At 39.3% G+C, this 19,150-nt stretch overlaps 1 protein-coding gene across 1 annotated transcript in view; it reads right to left on the bottom strand.

The window, feature by feature from the left end:
* Positions 1 to 19,150, bottom strand: part of ABCB7 (ATP binding cassette subfamily B member 7) — a 149,287-nt gene that overhangs the window by 22,190 nt on the left and 107,947 nt on the right. The window contains exons 13-14 of the mRNA XM_004620914.3: positions 18,355 to 18,526; positions 2,132 to 2,235 (exon numbers count right to left, since the gene is read on the bottom strand). Coding sequence (XP_004620971.1) covers positions 2,132 to 2,235; positions 18,355 to 18,526 — 276 coding nt within the window. The remainder of the gene's footprint in view (positions 1 to 2,131; positions 2,236 to 18,354; positions 18,527 to 19,150) is intronic.

Below are 19,150 nucleotides of genomic sequence, written 5' to 3'. Positions count from 1 at the left end.
ATTAAGACAAAACTGTCATGGAAAAACAATCTTTAAGATAAGCAACAATTTCTTAAATTACAAATCTGACAGGTTATTAGAATACTTTCTGTACTTAAAAAACAATGACTACTACAGTGTTATCAGAACAGAGCCAGACATTAATCTGGTTAATAATAACAAAATAGAATAATTATGAACTTGAGTAATACAATGTAAAGAAAAAATTTTAAAACGTTAAGAAATATAGCAGACTCGGGGCTGGAGAGATAGCACAGCGGGTAGGGCGTTTGCCTTGCATGCAGCCGACCCGGGTTCAAATCCCAGCATCCCATATGGTCCCCTGAGCACGGCCAGGGGTAATTCCTGAGTGCAGAGCCAGGAGTAACCCCTGTGCATCGCCAGGTGTGACCCAAAAAGCAAAAAAAAAAAAAAAAAAAAAAAAAAAAAAGAAATATAGCAGACTCAAAGACTAAAGAAGCATTTGCTTTACCCTAATTCAATCGCTAGAAAGAGTGAGACCACAAAGTATGTTAAGTTCTTTCCAAAAGCTATGACTTTTAATGCATCCTGAATTCTAGCTTATTGTTTATAAACAATAAGTTATTTTATTGTTTATAAAGAACAAGAGAGTTATATATACATTCAGATGTACTTGAAAATCTGGGTCTGAGTACAGTTAGCTAGACAGAAAGAGCAGGGTAGGGAACTCAATGGCTTCCTACAGATATTCCTTATTGTTTTATATATATATATATGTGAAAGAAATAAAACTTTCAAGAGTAGATGGTTACTCAAGAAGACCTTATATTTTAATATTTTAATAGGGTAGAATGAAAATCAATTACAGGACCAATTCTGAAATTTCTATAGCTAATTTCTATTTTCTTTTTTTCTCTTCTTTTTTTTTACTAACTTCTATTTTCTATAGCTGAAATTAGGCCTATTAAAAACGGGTTTTATTGTGTATTAAAGTAAAACATAGATGGGATGAGGGAAACTGAACAATAACATATGCTATCTCAATTTCTAGACTGGGTCATGAAATTATTGTTATTAAGACTTATATTTAATGCAAAGGTACCATTAGGAAGGTCAGTGTGGTATGTCATTGGTGACACATCTTATTTCGTATTATTTCTTTTGAAATGAATATAAACTGACATAATAGCAGGCTCTTTATAGCTAACTTGTTCGCAGCATGGTAAACTGTTCCATGATAAGTGAAAGGCTCTCTGTGTACCGTGTCACAGTCATTTACATGACCCATTTTTTGGGGCCTTGTTGGGTCACACCCAGAATTACTCAGGGGTTACTCCTGGCTCTGCAGTCAGAATTACTCCTGGCAGTGCTTGGGGATCATATGGGATGCCTGGGATCGAACCTGGGTCAGCCACATGCAAGGCAAATAAATGCCCTACCCACTGTACTATCGCTCCAGCACCCCCATTTTAATGACTATTAAAAGTAGTAGTATCAGGGCTGGAAACAGCAGGGTGTTTGCCTTGCAGGGCCGACCTGGGGTTCAATCCTTGGCACCCCATATGGTCCCCTGAGGACTGCCAGAGTAATTCCTGAGTGCAGAGTCAGGAATAACTCCTGAGCATCACTGGATTTGGCCCAAACCACCCCATCAGAAAATTTAAAGTGACAGTGGCAGAAAGACCAAAGTTGCCTTCCATTCAACAGGTTATGCATTTTTACTACAACTTTGAAAGATGTAAGGACAATATAAAAGCATAAGTGGTTAGACAGTCCCCAAGAGGCATACCTATAAACAGATAATGCTGATTTAATTCAAGCTGGCATTCATATAACTAAATTTGTTGCATTGGGGGAAAGGCCTACATAATTTACTGCACCTCCTACATAAGTCAATTCAAACTGCAAAGGAATGCAGCCATTACAAAAACACTTCTAAGGAAAAAAGTTAAATTCCTTCGTCCCTCTCAGAGAGCCCAGCAAGCTACGGGAGTATCCTGCCCGCGCGGCAGAGCCTGGCAAGCTCCCCGTGGCACATTCAATATGCCAAAAACAGTAACAAGTCTCACAACGGAGACGTTACTGGTGCCTGCTCGAGCAAATGGATGAATAACGGGATGAAAGTGACAGTGACAGAATTGATGAACTTTGCATTTTTATCATTATTTACCTCTTCAGTAATTGAATCTAATGACGAAGTTGCCTCATCATAGAGAATAACTGGGGGATCCTTCAAAATGGCTCTTGCAATTGCTACTCTTTGCTTCTCCCCTCCTGGTAAAGAAAAATTTTAGTGTTAAGCATAGCAGAAACACATATTTCTACTTTTCCACTGACAAAACCATGAATTCATAACATCAACATTTACCTCTACTCCAGATCACTATTAATTTTACTAAGGTATAAAGATCTAAGTTCACATATGATTTATCCTCTGTCAAACTATATTCCCTGGGCTATCAATGTAATTCTGGATTTTAACCAAATGGCAGGCAAAAGGAACAAGAAGGAGTTGTAACAATTTTGATTGTCCCTCTCACCATGAATATTCTCATCATATTTGTTAATTACAAGTATTTCCAATGAAGATGAATTTCATTATGAGAGATTCAACAAACTTCCCCAAACTTAGTATCTAAAAACTTGAAGAAATGAAACTTGAATAGCTAAATTTATCTTTTAACATAAAAATACTCTTTATAGTCATCATTCTCAAGATTTTTGTCAGAAAAACATTATTTTCACAACATTTTTATATGGGTGTACATTAAAGACCTCTGATTTCACCTTCGTATTTTACTATGGGTTAACACTGTAGAATTATTTGTTTTTTTGGCCACACCTGGTGGTGTTCATGCTTACTCCTAGCTCTGCCATCAGGGATCACCCTAGCATATATGATGCTGGGGTGAAACCTGGGTCGGCCACAGGCAACGCAAGTATCTTTCTTGCTGTGCTACTTCTTTGGCCCTAACGTTGTAAAACTTTAAAATGGAAAGAAATGGAGACCCAGATCAAGTGACTTAATCTAGGCCTTAAAGCAAGTTCCAGTTGTACCTGACCAAGCCCCAACTGACTCCCAGTCCAATACTATCCCTATAACATGAAAATATATTTGTTCCTAAATATATACTCATAAAAATAAAGCAATCTGTCTTTATCAGTGGAACCCTAGTGGACCTAAGGGGAAAAGTTTACATAAAACTATGATTGGAGATATAGAAGATTGTCCTTTACGGGATATATTCTCTCTGGCTTCTTTTATCTGTTTACCATTCAATTATAAATGTCTTAATAAAACTTGTACTTTTTGCTTGGAGTTAATTCCAAGCACCTTACCCAGTCCTGGCTCTGCCATCAGGGATCACTCTTGGCGGTGCTTGGAGGACCATATGTGTTGCTGAGGATTGAATGGGGGTCAGGTGTGCCAGGCAAGCACCTTATCCACTGTATCACCTCTCCAGCCCACAAAAAAAAACACACACACACACACAAAAAACTGTAGCACTGTCCTCCCGTTGTTCATGGATTTGCTGAGTGGGCACCAGCAACGTCTCCACTGTGAGACTTCCTATTACTGTTTTTGGCATACAGAGTGTGTGTGCGATAACACAAAAAACGTAACAATAAAAACTTGCATTCTTAAGTGTCAGTAACCCCTCCAGTCAGCAAACTCTACTTGGAAAAATAATGTATTTTTCCTTTTTTAAAATTGAATCAACATGAGTTACAAAGTTACAAATATATTTATGATTGAGTTTCAGGAGTCTATTGTTCCAACACCAATCCCTTCACCAGTGCCCACTACCCAATACCAATGACCCCAGTTTCCTCACCCTTAATTATATATTACAACTATTGGGGATGGACTGAGCTATCAGGCCGAGCCCACACAGACTGTACTAAAGACAGGAACATTTTCCCCCTTCAAGCTACCTTCAGAAAATAATTTCACGCAGGCTATAAAATCAATACCCAAAAATCCATGGCCTTCCTATATGCAAACAATGAGACAGAAGAAAGGGACATGAAAAAAGCAATCCCGTTCACAATCGTGCCTCAGAAAATCAAATACCTTGGAATCAGCTTAACTAAAGAAGTAAAGGACCTCTACAAAGAAAACTATAAAACCCTACTCCATGAAATAAAAGAGGACATGAGGAAATGGAAACATATCCGCTGCTCATGGATAGGGAGAATCAATATCGTCAAAATGGCAATACTCCCAAAAGCATTATATAGATTTAACGTGATCCCTATAAGGATACCCATGACATTCTTCAAAGAAACGGATCAAGCAATCCTGAAATTCATATGGAACAATAAATGCCCACAGATAGCTAAAACAATTCTTGGGAAAAAGATGATGGGAGGCATCAGCCTCCCCAACCTTAAACTTTACTACAAAGCAGTAACAATTAAATCAGCATGGTACTGGAACAAACGCAGAGCTGCAGACCAATGGAACAGATCGGAATATCCCTACACACAACCCCAAATGTATGATCATTTAATCTTTGATAAGGGGGCAAGAAATGTGAAGTGGAGCAAAGGAAAGCCTCTTTAACAAATGGTGCTGGCACAACTGGACAACCACATGCAAAAGAATGGGCTTAGACCTCAACCTGACACCATGCACAAAAATCAGATCAAAATGGATTGAAGACCTCAACATCAGACCACAATCCATAAGGTACATCAAAGACAAGGTTGGCAAAACCCTTCACGATATTGAAGCTAAAGGTATCTTCAAAGATGACATGGAACTAAGCAATCAAGTAGAAACAGAGATAAACAAATGGGACTATATTAAACCAAAAAGCTTCTGCACCGCAAAAGACACAGTGACCAGAATACAAAGGCAATCTATAGAATGGGAAAGGATATTCATCCAATACCCATCCAATAAAGGGTTGATATCAAGGGTATATAAAGCACTGGTTGAACTCTATAAGAAGAAAACATCCAACCCCATCAGAAAATGGGCCGAAGAAATGAACAGAAACTTTTCCAAGGAAGAGATACGAATGGCTAAAAGGCACATAAAAAATGCTCTGCTTCACTAATCATCAGGGAGATGCAAATCAAAACAACCATGAGATACCACCTCACACCACAGAGACTGGCACACATCCAAAAGAACAAAAGCAACCGCTGTTGGAGAGGATGTGGGGAGAAAGGGACCCTTCTACACTGCCGGTGGGAATGCCGACTGTTCCAGCCCCTTTGGAAAACAATATGGACACTTCTCAAAAAATTAGAAATTGAGCTTCCATTTGATCCAGCAATACCACTTCTGGGAATATATTCTGGAGATGCAAAAATATATAGTAGACATGACATCTGCACTTGTATTTTCATTGCAGACTGTTTATAATAGCCAGAATCTGGAAAAAACCCGAGTGCCCGAGAACAGATAATTGGTTAAAGAATCTTTGGTACATCTATACAATGGAATACTATGCAGTTGTTAGAAAAGAAAAGATGAAGTCATGAACTTTGCATAAGTGGATCAACATGGAAAGTATCATGCTAAGTGAAATAAGCCAGAAAGAGAGGGACAGACTAGAAAGATTGCACTCATCTGTGGAATATAATATAACAGAGTAGGAGACTAATACCCAAGAATAGTAGTATAAAATACCAGGAGGTTGGCTCCATAGCTTGGAAGCTAGCCTCACACGCTAGGAAAAAGGCATCCCAGATAGAGAAGGGAACACCAAGTAAAAGGTGATTGGAAATCCCGCGTGGGAAGGGAGATGTGTGCTGAAAGTAGACTAGAGACTGAACAGGATGACCACTCAATACCCCTATTGCAAACCACAACCCCCAAAGGAAAGGGAGATATCAAATTGGAATGCCCCGCTACAGAGGCGGGGTGGAGTGGGGGGGATGGGATTGGGGCGGTGGGAGGGATACTGGGTTCATTGGTGGTGGAGAATGGACACTGGTGGAGGGATGGGCTCTCAAACATTACATGAGGGAAAAACAAGCACGAAAATGTGTGAATCTGTAACTGTACCCTCACTGTGACTCACTAATTAAAAACTAAATGAATTAAAAAAAATAAAAAGAAAATAATTTAGGTATATTGAAAAGAGCAGTTTTCCTTTTCTCACAGAAGCCTAGCTGGTCTTTGACATGCAGATCTCAGGTGTTTGCCAAGCCTGACCTTTGATATTGTAAATTGTAGGCTATGGCCCAGCCTAGTCTTTGGGATGTAGAATTCAGGTGTGGGGCCCAGTTTTGACTTTGGGATGTAAATCCAAGTGCTTTTAGTCCAAGAAAGGTTTCAGTTTTGGTTTTGTATCTTCTTTCTGGAGGCCAAGATTACTGGCCTGCAGATGCAAGGAAATAATGCATATTCTACTGCCTCAATGTTCTTCCTGTAACTTCTTTTGATGCCTTTGGTGACTGTATTGTGCCCTTTAGAGGTACCATGATCAATAAAAGGAGATCATGGGGCTCTCTGCCTTTGTCCAAGAGTCAGAGAGAACCTAGACCCTCCAAGAACACATTTCTTCCGTGTTGTCTCAGCGCCTCCGACCGCACGAATATTCACGCAACATACAACATGAAATATTTTATTTTTATTTGTTCTGTGTGGGGTATTACGCCTTTTTTCTGACATTAAGCAAGATTTAGAAGCTCTGTGCCATGTAACATGTTTTAGGAATCGAATGAGTCATTGATTCCACTGAAACAGTGCAAACTTGGACATGGGAGTCAGAGAAACCTTGAATACTTGTGTGCTAGAGCTAGGCTTTGACACAGAGCTGGTTTTATCTTATTCCTCATGAAAGAGTTCCCCAAGATTTGGGAGAAGGGGCTCTAGAGAAAAGCAACTGCAAGGGAGGCTGGATAGAATAAGCCCCCCTTATTCTCTCAATTATGGTGGGATCGTTAGTGAAGGGATACTGCTACAGCTAGGAGCTGCCCCTCATCACAGAAATGAGCCCAGACAGCCCAGGGCTGGAAGAGGAGGTTGCTGACAATCCCTGAGAGAGAACACAGAGCGATGGGGGCCGGGGGAAGCTCTGAAAGCAATAGGCTGCCCACCAATCCAAGAGCAGAGTAGCAGAACTGCAGCTAAGTGGCAGAGCAGTGAGTTGCCATGGACACTACTAAGAAGGAGAGGACTGCTGTTAGGAATGTCCTTACAAGCAGAGTGTAGTGATGAGAGAGAGTGTAAGGCTCCAATAAAGAAGGTCTGAGTCCTCCCCCATAGCCAGTCTCCTCCTCTGCTGGACTCCCAGAGCCAGAGACTCCTTAGAAGGACCAGGTGCTCTACAAGTAAATAAAGAGAAGGCAGAATCCATCAACCCACAGGCTGACCTGGGGGCCTAAAGCACCAGAATTGGCACAGAATCAGCAGGATTTGTTGGAATGAATTCCATGGTACTGGACATGCATTAATTACTACAGTTAACCCCACATAGGTAATTTATATGTTCAATATTAGTGGTTAATTTTACATTCAACAATATACATTCTTCCTCATTTCACAGGACCAAAAGGCTATCATGGCATACCCATGCCAAAACCATTTCACCTAGCAACCCTGCAGCATAACATTCCTACAAGAAGTATATACTCAGAGGAAGCCAATCCAGTTTTAAACTTTACTCAACCAAATTTTGGGATATGGAGCAGAAACATTTGTTCATTTTTATTTAATTATTAGACTATGTATATAATTGTTAGAATATGTACTATATATTATATCCCTCATCTTGAGAAGGCGATAGCTTTTAGCCATGATTGTTTTTCTTTGATTTTCCTATTTTAAAAAACATGCAAAGAAAAAGAAAAATGATTGGGTTTTAACACAGTTATGTCAGGCAAAGTCACTGAGATATTAGTCTACAGTGTGTAAAGAACACTAGAATTAACCAAATGGATAATTCTGCTTCTTCTCTTTCTCACTTCACATAAGTCACTGGGGACCCCACTTGGCATCAAAATCATTTAGCACAGTAGCCTGCAAATATTATGTGCATACAAAATACTGTAAAGAAATGAAGTCAGTTTATAACAACGAGAAATAAGGGCTTATTAAAATCTACACAGTGCACTTTTTTTACATTTTGCATTATTCCATCTGCTCTACAAACGTCCTGTCTAAAATAAACTAGAATGAAAAATATAGGAGCTATAGTATGCTTGTATGATTTCTATGATACTTCCATACATTAGAAAGCTACACATTAATTTTTTTTGGCTGTGGGGCCACACATGGCAGTGCTCAGGGCTTACTCCTGGCTCTAAACTCTGTGATCACTCCTGGCAAGCTCCAAGGACTATATAGGATGGTGAGATCAAACCCAAGTTGGCCATGTGCAAGATAAATCCCCTACTGGCTACACAATCTCTCTGGCCCCTGACATTGTTACTCTTTTAGAAATCATTTAATCTGAGGAAAATAAACATCTTATAAAGCCTCAAAAATTGGATAATTCACAATTATACCTAGCAATTTCACAATTAAACACTTGGGGGTGGGGCACTAGGGATCAAACCCATAATGTTAAACGTACAAGGTGACTGCTCCACCACTGAGCTATATGCCCAGCCCTGATGATTAAACATTGAAATGAAAATACAGAAGGCTCCAAGGATTCTGGAAAGATAACTGACAAGTAGAGACACAAGACTCTATTCTTCCTGCATTTTCATCTAAATGATAAAGTGTGGGAAATGCAGACCATACAGTGAGGGGACCATGCATACACAGCAAGCTAAAGGAGGATCATACAGTAGGTGAAGTCTTAACAGAGCAGGGGTTGGAGACTTTAGGGAAGGTAGTAAAATGTCTAACATAAGATGGCTTCATCTGTCAGTGAAGCACTGTGACTTGCAGCACTGCAACTTGTGAGAAAGTGGAAAACTATAATTAGAAGCTGTACTCTGAAGCTGAAGGGCTCAAGCCCATCGCTGGGGATCTAAGACTTAGAGATTGTATCAATGAGGAGAACTTGCATCATGAGATATAAAATGGAGAGGCATTCCTCTAGAGACTAGCAGGAAAGTAGCAAGCTGAGTGCTAGGGAACAGTAAAACAGCAGCAATGATTGCAGGACAGGTAGGAAACAGCAAAGGTCAAAGCAAGGGTCAAAATGGGCAAATACTCTGCACCCCAGCTTGCTGGGGGTGCCTGAGGTCACAAGATAGTTCTAGTGGCTGCTAAGAAGCACTCGCTTTATTTAGGATAGGACAGACAAACACAGCCCCAGGGGCAGGCAGTTGAAATTCTAGCCCTAGGAAATGGAGCCAACTGTGGAAATTGTTGGGAACCAAATGACCTCCCACCTTGGCTACCTCAAAAGCAAAGTTACCCTCGGGAATTGGTGTCTGTATTATGCAAAGGGTACCACTGGAATTGTATTCACCTACATATTCATATTCAGAGCCTAGAATAGGGCTTCTCGGTCTTTCCCCCCCTCAAGACCCTTTTCAACCAGAGAAATGCCAACAAGTGTGAGAGCTGGCAGAAACACCTTGGATTAATTATGTGGTTGATGTTTGAATTATGTTTTGGTCAATGCAAGTTCAGAAACCATTTACTGTTTATTTGAACCGTCCAATCAGTGCTCAAATGGCGGACCCAAGAACGCAGCTTCTCAGGACCTGTGGTGCCAGTGACCACCACGGCCACCTCTGCATTGTTTGGAGGCCTCAAGGGTCACACCAGGCAATGCTAGGGGGCCTCCTTGGCTATACCCAGCAAAGTTTGGGAGGCCATGTGGTATTGGAAATTGAACCTAACTCTGATACTTTCACAAATCCTGAACCTTATTACCCTATACAATCTCAGAAATAATTTTCTGTTGCCAAAGTTTTGGTGATACCAGTGTGAGTCACAATCTATAGTTTGAGAAGCTAGGGTCTAGAGCATTAGAATTATGAGAGAAGCATGTTTCTATTTATAGCTCCTATAGACAGAAAATCACCAGGGAAAGCCTGACTGAAAAACAAACTTAGAATGATTTCAGATCTAGCACTCCTGAGCATGTTAGCATGGATACTAGCAGCCCCTTAGGAGGCTCAAATTCATGGTGCTATCCAAGAGTGACCACCCCATTTGCTGCTACCTCAGTTTCTACCCTTTAATAGCACTATACCAAATTCATGTAAACAGGTGCAGAAGCATCAGTATAGAAAGCAATAGACACCACTGGCAACCCACAATTCTGATATAAAGTGTACACAGCAAGCTAACAAAAGACAGTTTCTTAATGTAGCCCACAGAAATCAATATACAATTCTGGGGGAAAGAAGGACTGGGCCACACACCCAGAAGTGTTTAGAGGCTGGCTTTATGCTTAGAGGTAACTCCTGGAATTATTCAGGGATACATGCAGTTTGTCAGCTATATGCAAGGCAGATAAATGCCTTAACCCCCCCTATTCTGTCTCTCTGATCCTTAACATCCAAACTCAAAATAACAGAAGAATTTGGAACAAATAATGGAGTAAACCAAAACAAACAAAATAGAACAAGACAAAAAAACAGGCAAGTTCAAATGTAATGTATCTAAGCAGCTTGCCAGAAGAATTTGAAACAAGTTATATAATATTAAATGACATAATTAAAATAAACAAAATGAGATTATAACAAGGACAGAGAAATACTAAAAAGCTTCAAAAAGAAATGGTGGGCTTAATGTTATAATGGCTGGGATAAATGACACAATAGAGAGGCTTAACAGTAAACAAAGAGAAATAGCTGACAGAGTCAATGAGTTGGAAAGTATGCCAGTAGAGAATAACTGAACAGATTAGCAAATTGAAAAACAAATAACTAAGTGTGAAATAATAAAAGAGTTTCACAATGAGAAGAGATATATGGGTAGAAAACTATTAAGAACTTCTAATTTGGGGAAGGAACTAAACTCCAAACTTAAGAGGTTGAAAAAGTCCCAAGCAAAATAAACCAAATAGATACACCCTGGAAATATACTTGAGATGTTAAAAACAAAACTAATGGTCAGAAAACTACAATTACTATGCTGTTAGTTTCATGTTTCTGGTAGCTATTTTCACAATGGTAAAGGCCTTTTAATTTAAAAAAGACTCATTTTTATTCCCGTTGTTATTTCTCCTGTCAAAGCAGTTGGATCTCCAAAAACATTCTGATGCTGAACCAAGAGTATCACCTACATTGCCTTCTATGGACTTTATGGTTTGGTATCTAGTACCCGAGGTTTTAATCATTAAAAATTATTTTATTGACAATTCTTGGGAAAAAGATGATGGGAGGCATCACCATCCCCAACCTCAAACTTTACTACAAAGCAGTAACAATTAAAACAGCATGGTACTGGAACAAAGGCAGAGCCGTAGACCAATGGAACAGGGTGGAATATCCCTACACACAACCCCAAATGTATGACCATCTAATCTTTGATAAGGGAGCAAGAGATGTGAAGTGGAGCAAGGAAAGCCTCTTTAACAAATGGTGCTGGCACAACTGGACAACCACATGCAAAAAAATGGGTTTAGACCTTGACCTGACACCATGCACAAAAGTCAGATCAAAATGGATTAAAGACCTCAACATTAGACCACAAACCATAAGGTACATTGAAGACAAGGTCGGCGAAACCCTCCACGATATTGAAGATAAAGGTATCTTCAAAGGTGACACGGAACTAAGCAATCTAGTAAAAACAGAGATCAACAAATGGGACTACATTAAACTAAAAAGCTTCTGCACCGCAAGAGATACAGTGACCAGAATACAAAGACTATCCACAGAATGGGAAAGGATATTTACAAAATACCCATCAGATAAGGGGTTGATATCAATGGTATATAAAGCACTGGTTGAGCTCTACAAGAAGAAAACATCCAACCCCATCAAAAAATGGGGCAAAGAAATGAACAGAAACTTTACCAAGGAAGAAATACGAATGGCCAAAAGGCACATGAAAAAGTGCTCTACATCACTAATCATCAGAGAGATGCAGATCAAAACAACCATGAGATACCACCTCACACCACAGAGACTAGCACACATCCAAAAGAACAAAAGCAACCGCTGTTGGAGAGGATGTGGGGAGAAAGGGACCCTTCTTCACTGCTGGTGGGAATGCCGACTGGTTCAGCCCTTCTGGAAAACAATTTGGACGACTCTCAAAAAATTAGATATTGAATTCCCATTTGACCCAGCAATACCACTGCTGGGAATATATCCCAGAGAGGCAAAAAAGTACAATCGAAACAACATCTGCACATGTATGTTCATCGCAGCACTGTTTACAATAGCCAGAATCTGGAAAAAACCCGAATGCCCCAGAACGGATGACTGGTTGAGGAAACTTTGGTACATCTATACAATGGAATACTATGCAGCTGTTAGAAAAAAGGAGGTCAAGAATTTTGTAGTCAAGTGGATGGGCATGAAAAGTTTCATGCTGAGTGAAATGAGTCAGAAAGAGAGAGACAGACATAGAAAGATTGCACTCATCTATGGTATATAGAATAACAGAGTGGGAGACTAACACCCAAGAACTGTAGAAATAAGTACCAGGAGGTTGACTCCATGGCTTCGAGGCTGGCCTCACGTTCCGGGGAAAGGTCAACTCAGAGAAGCGATCACCAACTACATTGTAGTCGAAGGCCATGTGGGGGAAGGGAGTTGCGGGCTGAATGAGGGCTAGAGATTGAGCACAGCGGCCACTCAACACCTTTATTGCAAACCACAACAGCTAATTAGAGAGAGAAAACAGAAGGGAATGCCTTGCCACAGTGGTAGGGTGGGGTGGGGGGGAGATGGGATTGGGGAGGGTGGGAGGGACACTGGGTTTACGGGTGGTGGAGAATGGGCACTGGTGAAGGGATGAGTTCCCAAACTTTGTATGAGGGAAGTATAAGCACAAAAGTGTATAAATCTGTAACTGTACCCTCACGGTGATTCTCTAATTAAAAATAAATAAATTAAAAAAAATCTGAAAAGAAAAAAAAAATAAAATGTCTAAGTCAAGCTTAAAAAAAATTATTTTATTGCATTTGAGGTAGCATTGCAGTAATACTAATGTTTGTGGTATACAAAGCTATTGTTATCAACACCACACAATCACACTGCCAAAGACTATTTACCACTGTCCTCATGCCACTGTAGTATGCCTCTTCCTTACCACTGCTTTTGTAATGTCAGTTCTGCAGTCAAAGTTCAAAGCTTTGTTACCACTGGATAATGTCCATACCCTTACTTTGTTTCTTTATATATCACATCAGAGATAACCTGTCATCCACCCTAATTTACCTTGCTTACCATAATCCCTTACATCTCCATCCACATTGTAGCAAAAGCCATGATTTCATCTTTTCTTATACTATTTCATTATAATGAGTGTATTCCACTGTGTACCTTAATTTCCCTAACCACCCATCTATGGATTCCAGATCTTGGCTACTGTAAACAGCACTACAATGAACAAAGGTATGCATATAAAAAAACCTAACTTTTCGTGTTAGTTTCAGTGTACCTGGGAAATATGCCAAGGAATGGAATCGCTGGGGTGAGAAGGGATTAATATTTTCCACAGCACCTAAACCTGATGACAATCCCACCAACAGTGAATGAAAGTTCCCTTTTCACTGCAAACCTTTCAATACCAGTCATTTACATTATTTTTCATGCCATTGTCCCTGGTATGAGGTGATTATCTCTCATTGCCATTTCTATTCCCCTGATAATAAGTGATAATCACATTTTCGCATGCCTACTGGCCATCCATATCTTCACTTGGAGAGTGTCTATGCATCAACTCTCCCCATTTTTTTTCTTTTTCTGGGTCACACCTAGGATGCTCAGGAGTTACTCCTGGCGGTGCTCGGGGGACCATATGGGATGCTGGGGATTGAACCCAGGTCAGCCGCATGCAAGGCAAATGCCCTACCCGCTGTACTATTGCTATGGCCCCCAACTCTCCCCATTTTTGGATGTACTGTTGTGGTTTTGACTGCTGAACTATGGGAATATTTTATATATGTTGAATACCATCCCACTGTCAGACATATGGTATGCAAATATTTTCTCCCATTCAGTAAGGGTATCTTTTATTTTAGCTATATTTTATTTTCCAGTATAAAACCTTATTAGTTTGATGCAGTACAGATGGTTTATTTTTGCTTTTGTTTTCGTTGCCAGAGAAATTGAGTCACTGAAGATGTCTCTAAGGTTGATATGACAAGTTCTGCTTATGTTTTCCTTGCTATATTTTAAGCATTTGGGTCTAATATTGAGCTCTTTAATGCATTTGAGTTCATCTTTGTTTGGGGGTACAAGTCAGTATTTTAGTTTCATTTTTTATTGTGGCTGAGTTTTCCCAGCACCATTTCTTGAAGAGGATTTCCTTCTACCACTTGAGACCTAGCTCCTTTGTCATTAACTGCCTATACATCTGGGATCTATTTCTGGGATCTATACTCTATACCATTGGTATGAAAGTCTGCTTCTTTTTACTTCAATAGTGTATGGATTTGATTAATAGAGTTTTGTAGTCAGGAGTCCAAAGCATTCCAGTTTCTATTTTTTCTCTAGATTGAATGTCATGCAGAGTCTATGCTTTCTATAGATTCAGATTCAGTATCAAGGTTTTTAATCAATTTTGAATAGACTTTTGTGCATGGTGTGAAACAGGGGTCTGAATTTATTTATTTTTACATGTGACTGACCAGCTTTCTACTTATTGAAGAGGTTTTCATTGCTCCATTGTCATAGATTAGCTGTCTGTATACCTCAAGATATATCTTTGAGCTCTAAGTTTTTATATATTTGGAAAACTATATAAGCAGAGAGTCTCTTGCCCGCACGCCTGGCTGTCTTTCCCGGGGCCCCTCGGAGGAGATCTGCTCCAGCTTCCCTCCCCACCCAGAGCAGAGCTCCCGGCGGCTGAAGACCACCGGAACCTAGCTACAGCCATGCTCGAGGCCCCTCTCCACACGTTCAGACAGGCCTCATGCATGAAGGTACCGGCAGAGGAACCCAGGTGTGTGTAATCCCATCAAAGGCCAACATCCAGAGACTTAAAGGCAAGCTCCCAGAAGCGCCTACTTCTTGTAGCCTACTTCTCCCTCTGGGAGAAACTGGCAAGCTTCTGAGAGTTTCCTGCCCACATGGGACAGCCTTGCAAGCTTCCCATGGTGTATTCATATGCTAAATCCAGTAACAAGCTGGATCTCATTCCCTTGACCCTGAAAGAGCCTCCAGTGTGACATCTTTGGGAGGGCCTAGTCTAGAGAGACTTCTTAGATCTCAGGGAAAGGATGAATTGAGAGGTTACTGAGCCTGCTGGAGAAATCGACAATTAATGAGATTTCGTGATTCGTGATTGGAAAACTTTGCAATAGCAATCAGGCAAGAAAGAGAGATCAAGAGCAGCTTGGAAAAGATGTCAAGTTATCACTACTTGCAAATAAGATGATACTATACTTGAAAAATTCTAAAGACTGCAAAAAAGCTTCTACAATCAATAAACACATAAAGTAGCAGGTTAAAAAATCAACATGCAGAAATCCACAGCATTCCTGTATGCAAAGAATAGAAATTTTAAAAATGCATCCCATTCAGAAATGCACCTCAAAATAATCAAATACCTGTGAACATCAACTTAAAAAAACTCATCTAAATAAAACTATATGTCATTGACAAAAAAGAAAATTCTAGGAAATGGAAACAGATCCTCAACTTATAGACTGAAAAAATTAACATCATAAAAAATAAAGTCCTGGGTCCAGAGTGATAATACAGTAGGTAAGGCATTTGCCTTGCACATGGCTGACCAGGGTTCAATCCCCAGCATCCCATATGGTCCCCTGAGCACCATCAGGAGTAATTCCTGATTGCAGACATCAGGTTTGAACCCAAAAAAAGGGGGAAGAAGGAGAAAGAGGAAAAGAAAGTCCTAAACAAAGCAATATGCAGAGTCCCCAAAATACTCATAATGTATTTGTAGATCCCCAAAATACCATGATGTTTTTAAAAGGTTTTGAAATTTATTTGGTTTTAACTATCCTGAGGTAAGTTCTTCCTACCATTATTTTGCTCAGTTTTTATCAGGAATGGGTGTTGAATCTTGCCATAAGCTTTCTCTGAATCTGTTGATGAACTACTTTTATCTTTCCTTTCATTGATACAGTGTATCACATAAACTAATTTTCACTTATTGAATCATCCTTATATCCTTGGAATGAATTGCACTCAGTTGTACTGTATGATTTTTTTGTACATACTGAAATTGGCATGTGCTCATCAGGGATAATTTCTGTTGTATTAGTATCTCTGCCTGTTTTTAGTATTAGGGTAATAGTACTGTATTTAGGTAATAATACTGTTATTATATTATATATTTTATCTATAATAATATTATATGTAATTTTATATATGATAATAGTGTAATAATACTGTTTTTATATCAGGGTAATAATAGTCTTGTAGAAATTATTAGGATGGATTCTTGATTCTTCAATTTTCTGCAAAGAGCTTGGGAAGACAGGCTATATCTTCTTTGAAAGTCTAGTAGAATTCGCAAGTGAACCAATATAGATCTAAGCTTCTTTCTGCTCTAAGTACATCTTAAATGGCTATTTCAATTTTCTCCCTTGAGATAAGTCTGTTCAGATTTTTCACTTCCTTGTGATTCAGTCTCAGTAGGTTATATGATTCTCAAAATTCATATTGGTTCTCCAGCTTAGTAGCATAAAGTTGACAACAGTAACCTGTTATGATCTTTTGTATTTCTGAGGAAGCTATTATTATTTCTTTCCTTTCATTTCTGATCTTATTTGGGATCCTTTATTTTCCACTCATGATTCTAGGTAAAGGTTTGTCATTCTCGGTACATCTTTTGAAAAAAAAAAAAACAAGCTCCTGGTTTTACTGACCTTTGTATTGTTTTCCTGATTTATCTGTGACTAATTCTGATGTTATGCTATTATGGCTTTACTATAACTTACTTTACAATTCACTTCTTGTTCTTTTTCTAATTTCTCAAGCTGTTAAGTTACGTTATTATAAATAAAGCAAAATAAAAGTTAAACTAATATATACTAACAGCAGGGCTATATATAATATCTGAGGGGACTAGGGTAAGGATGAAAGGAAAAGTGGAGGGGTGTTAGAAAGTGTGGAGGGGCTTTGTTTGTAAAAAATGAAAAAAGAGCTATGAAGATAGTTCTAAGGGTTAGTGTGCACACTTTGCATACAGAAGGTCTGAATTTGATCCCCGGTACTGTAAATAATCCCAAACACCTGTGGCAGTAACCATCAAGCTCCACACCCTTGAGTACCACTGGGTATGGCTCCAAACCCCCAAACACATGAAAAAAAGAAATACCCAAGCTCCCCAAGTTTCTTGCCCACTAAACCAACAAGGTCATGAAAATGAAGTTTGTCTATAAGGGAAGTATAGTAATTAAGCATATCAAGCATAAAGATGTTTGCAGGTACTCAAAATATGCTGTAATGATCTAGGAAAATAAAATGAGCTATACTATTTACTTCTAAAATACATCTTACCCTTAATGCTTCCCTAGGAGGGAATACTAATCTTGGCTTTCCGTTAATATAATTATTAATGGATTATCCTACCTGACGATAATAGCACAGCGGGTAGGGCATTTGCCTTGCATGCAACTGACCCCGGTTAGATTTCTCCATCCCTCTCAGAGAGCCCAGCAAGCTACCAAGAGTATCCCACCCACAGGGCAGAGCCTGGCAAACTACCCGTGGCATAATTAGATATGACAAAAACAATAACAACAAGTCTCACAATGGAGACATTACTGGTGCCCACTCGAGCAAATCGATGAACAACGGGACGACAGTGCTAACAAGAATTAATGGATTAACATGGACTGGAGTGATAGAATAGCAGGTAGGGCGTTTGCCTTGCAAAAGGCCTACCCGGGTTCCATTTCTCCATCCCATTCAGAGAGCCCAGCAAGGTACCGAGAGTATCCCGCCTGCACAGCAGAGCCTCGCAAGCTATTCGTGGCGTATTCGATATACCATAAACTGTAACAACAAGTCTCACAATGGAGATGTTACTGGATCCTGCTCGAGCAAATCGATGAACAACGGGACGACAGTGCTACAGTGCTAACCTGGTTAAAGTTAAAACTTGTATTAATAGATTAATATGGTTAAAGTTAAAATTTATATTAATAAGTGCTTAACTTTGTAGACTTAGGTGAAAAATCTGTGCCTGAAAAGTTACTTTCTGGTTTCTTAGATTGTTTAAACATAGGGACAGGAGACTGGGAACTGCGTCCAAATGACTGGAGGAGCACTAGATTTATACTGAAAAATTATATTTTCTAGAATATGGTTCTGATAAGGTTTGAAGGGACTATGTAAGGGTGGAGCAGGTCTAAAATCTTTGATTACCTGAAAGCTTGAGTCCTCGCTCCCCTACTTGGGTGTCATACCCATGCGGCATTCGAAGAATTGCATCATGGAGTCCAGCTAATTTTGCCACTGCATACACTTCCTCAGCTGAAGCAGAGATATTTCCATACAAGAGGTTGTAATAAATGGTATTATGGAAAAGGACAGCATCCTGGATTTATAAACACACACAGGAGTATTATATATTCATATACATATATATAATATGTATGCTCTTTAAAAACATTAAACGCAGAAATATATAAGCATATAAAATTCATAACTCTCTTTATTATCCCCTCAACCCTGCAATCCCCTTTTCTTTCCCAAAGCTAATCATTACTTGTGTAACAGTACAGACTTTTGGGAATAATTTATATGTCTAAAGGCGGGTTCTGTGTCAGCAGGTAAGACGCTTGCCCTGCTCATGGCCAACCTGGGGTAGATCCTCGAGCCCATCGGGAGTGATCAAGAAGCACAGGGTCAGGACTAAGCCCTGAGCACATAGGGCAATTTATTATTATTTGTTTTAATTCTTTTATTAATTCACCATGTGGAAAGTTACAAAGCTTTCAGGTTAAAGTCTCAGTTATACAATGCTCAAACACCCATCCCTTCAGCACATAGGGCAATTTAACACCAAAAATACTGAGATCCATTTGAAATATCTGTTGTTGGGTATTTACATTATTTCCAACTTTTGTAAAAAAAAATGGTAAATGATCTACTTAAATATGAAAATTGTTGACATTTCTATTTATTTCCTTATTAAAAATTCCTAGAGGCAGAATTCTTA

This window comes from Sorex araneus, chromosome X (assembly GCF_027595985.1).
Source record: "Sorex araneus isolate mSorAra2 chromosome X, mSorAra2.pri, whole genome shotgun sequence".
Lineage (NCBI taxonomy): Eukaryota > Metazoa > Chordata > Mammalia > Eulipotyphla > Soricidae > Sorex > Sorex araneus.
The sequence above is the reverse complement of the archived record's forward strand: the minus strand, read 5'-3'. Positions and strand labels throughout refer to the sequence as shown.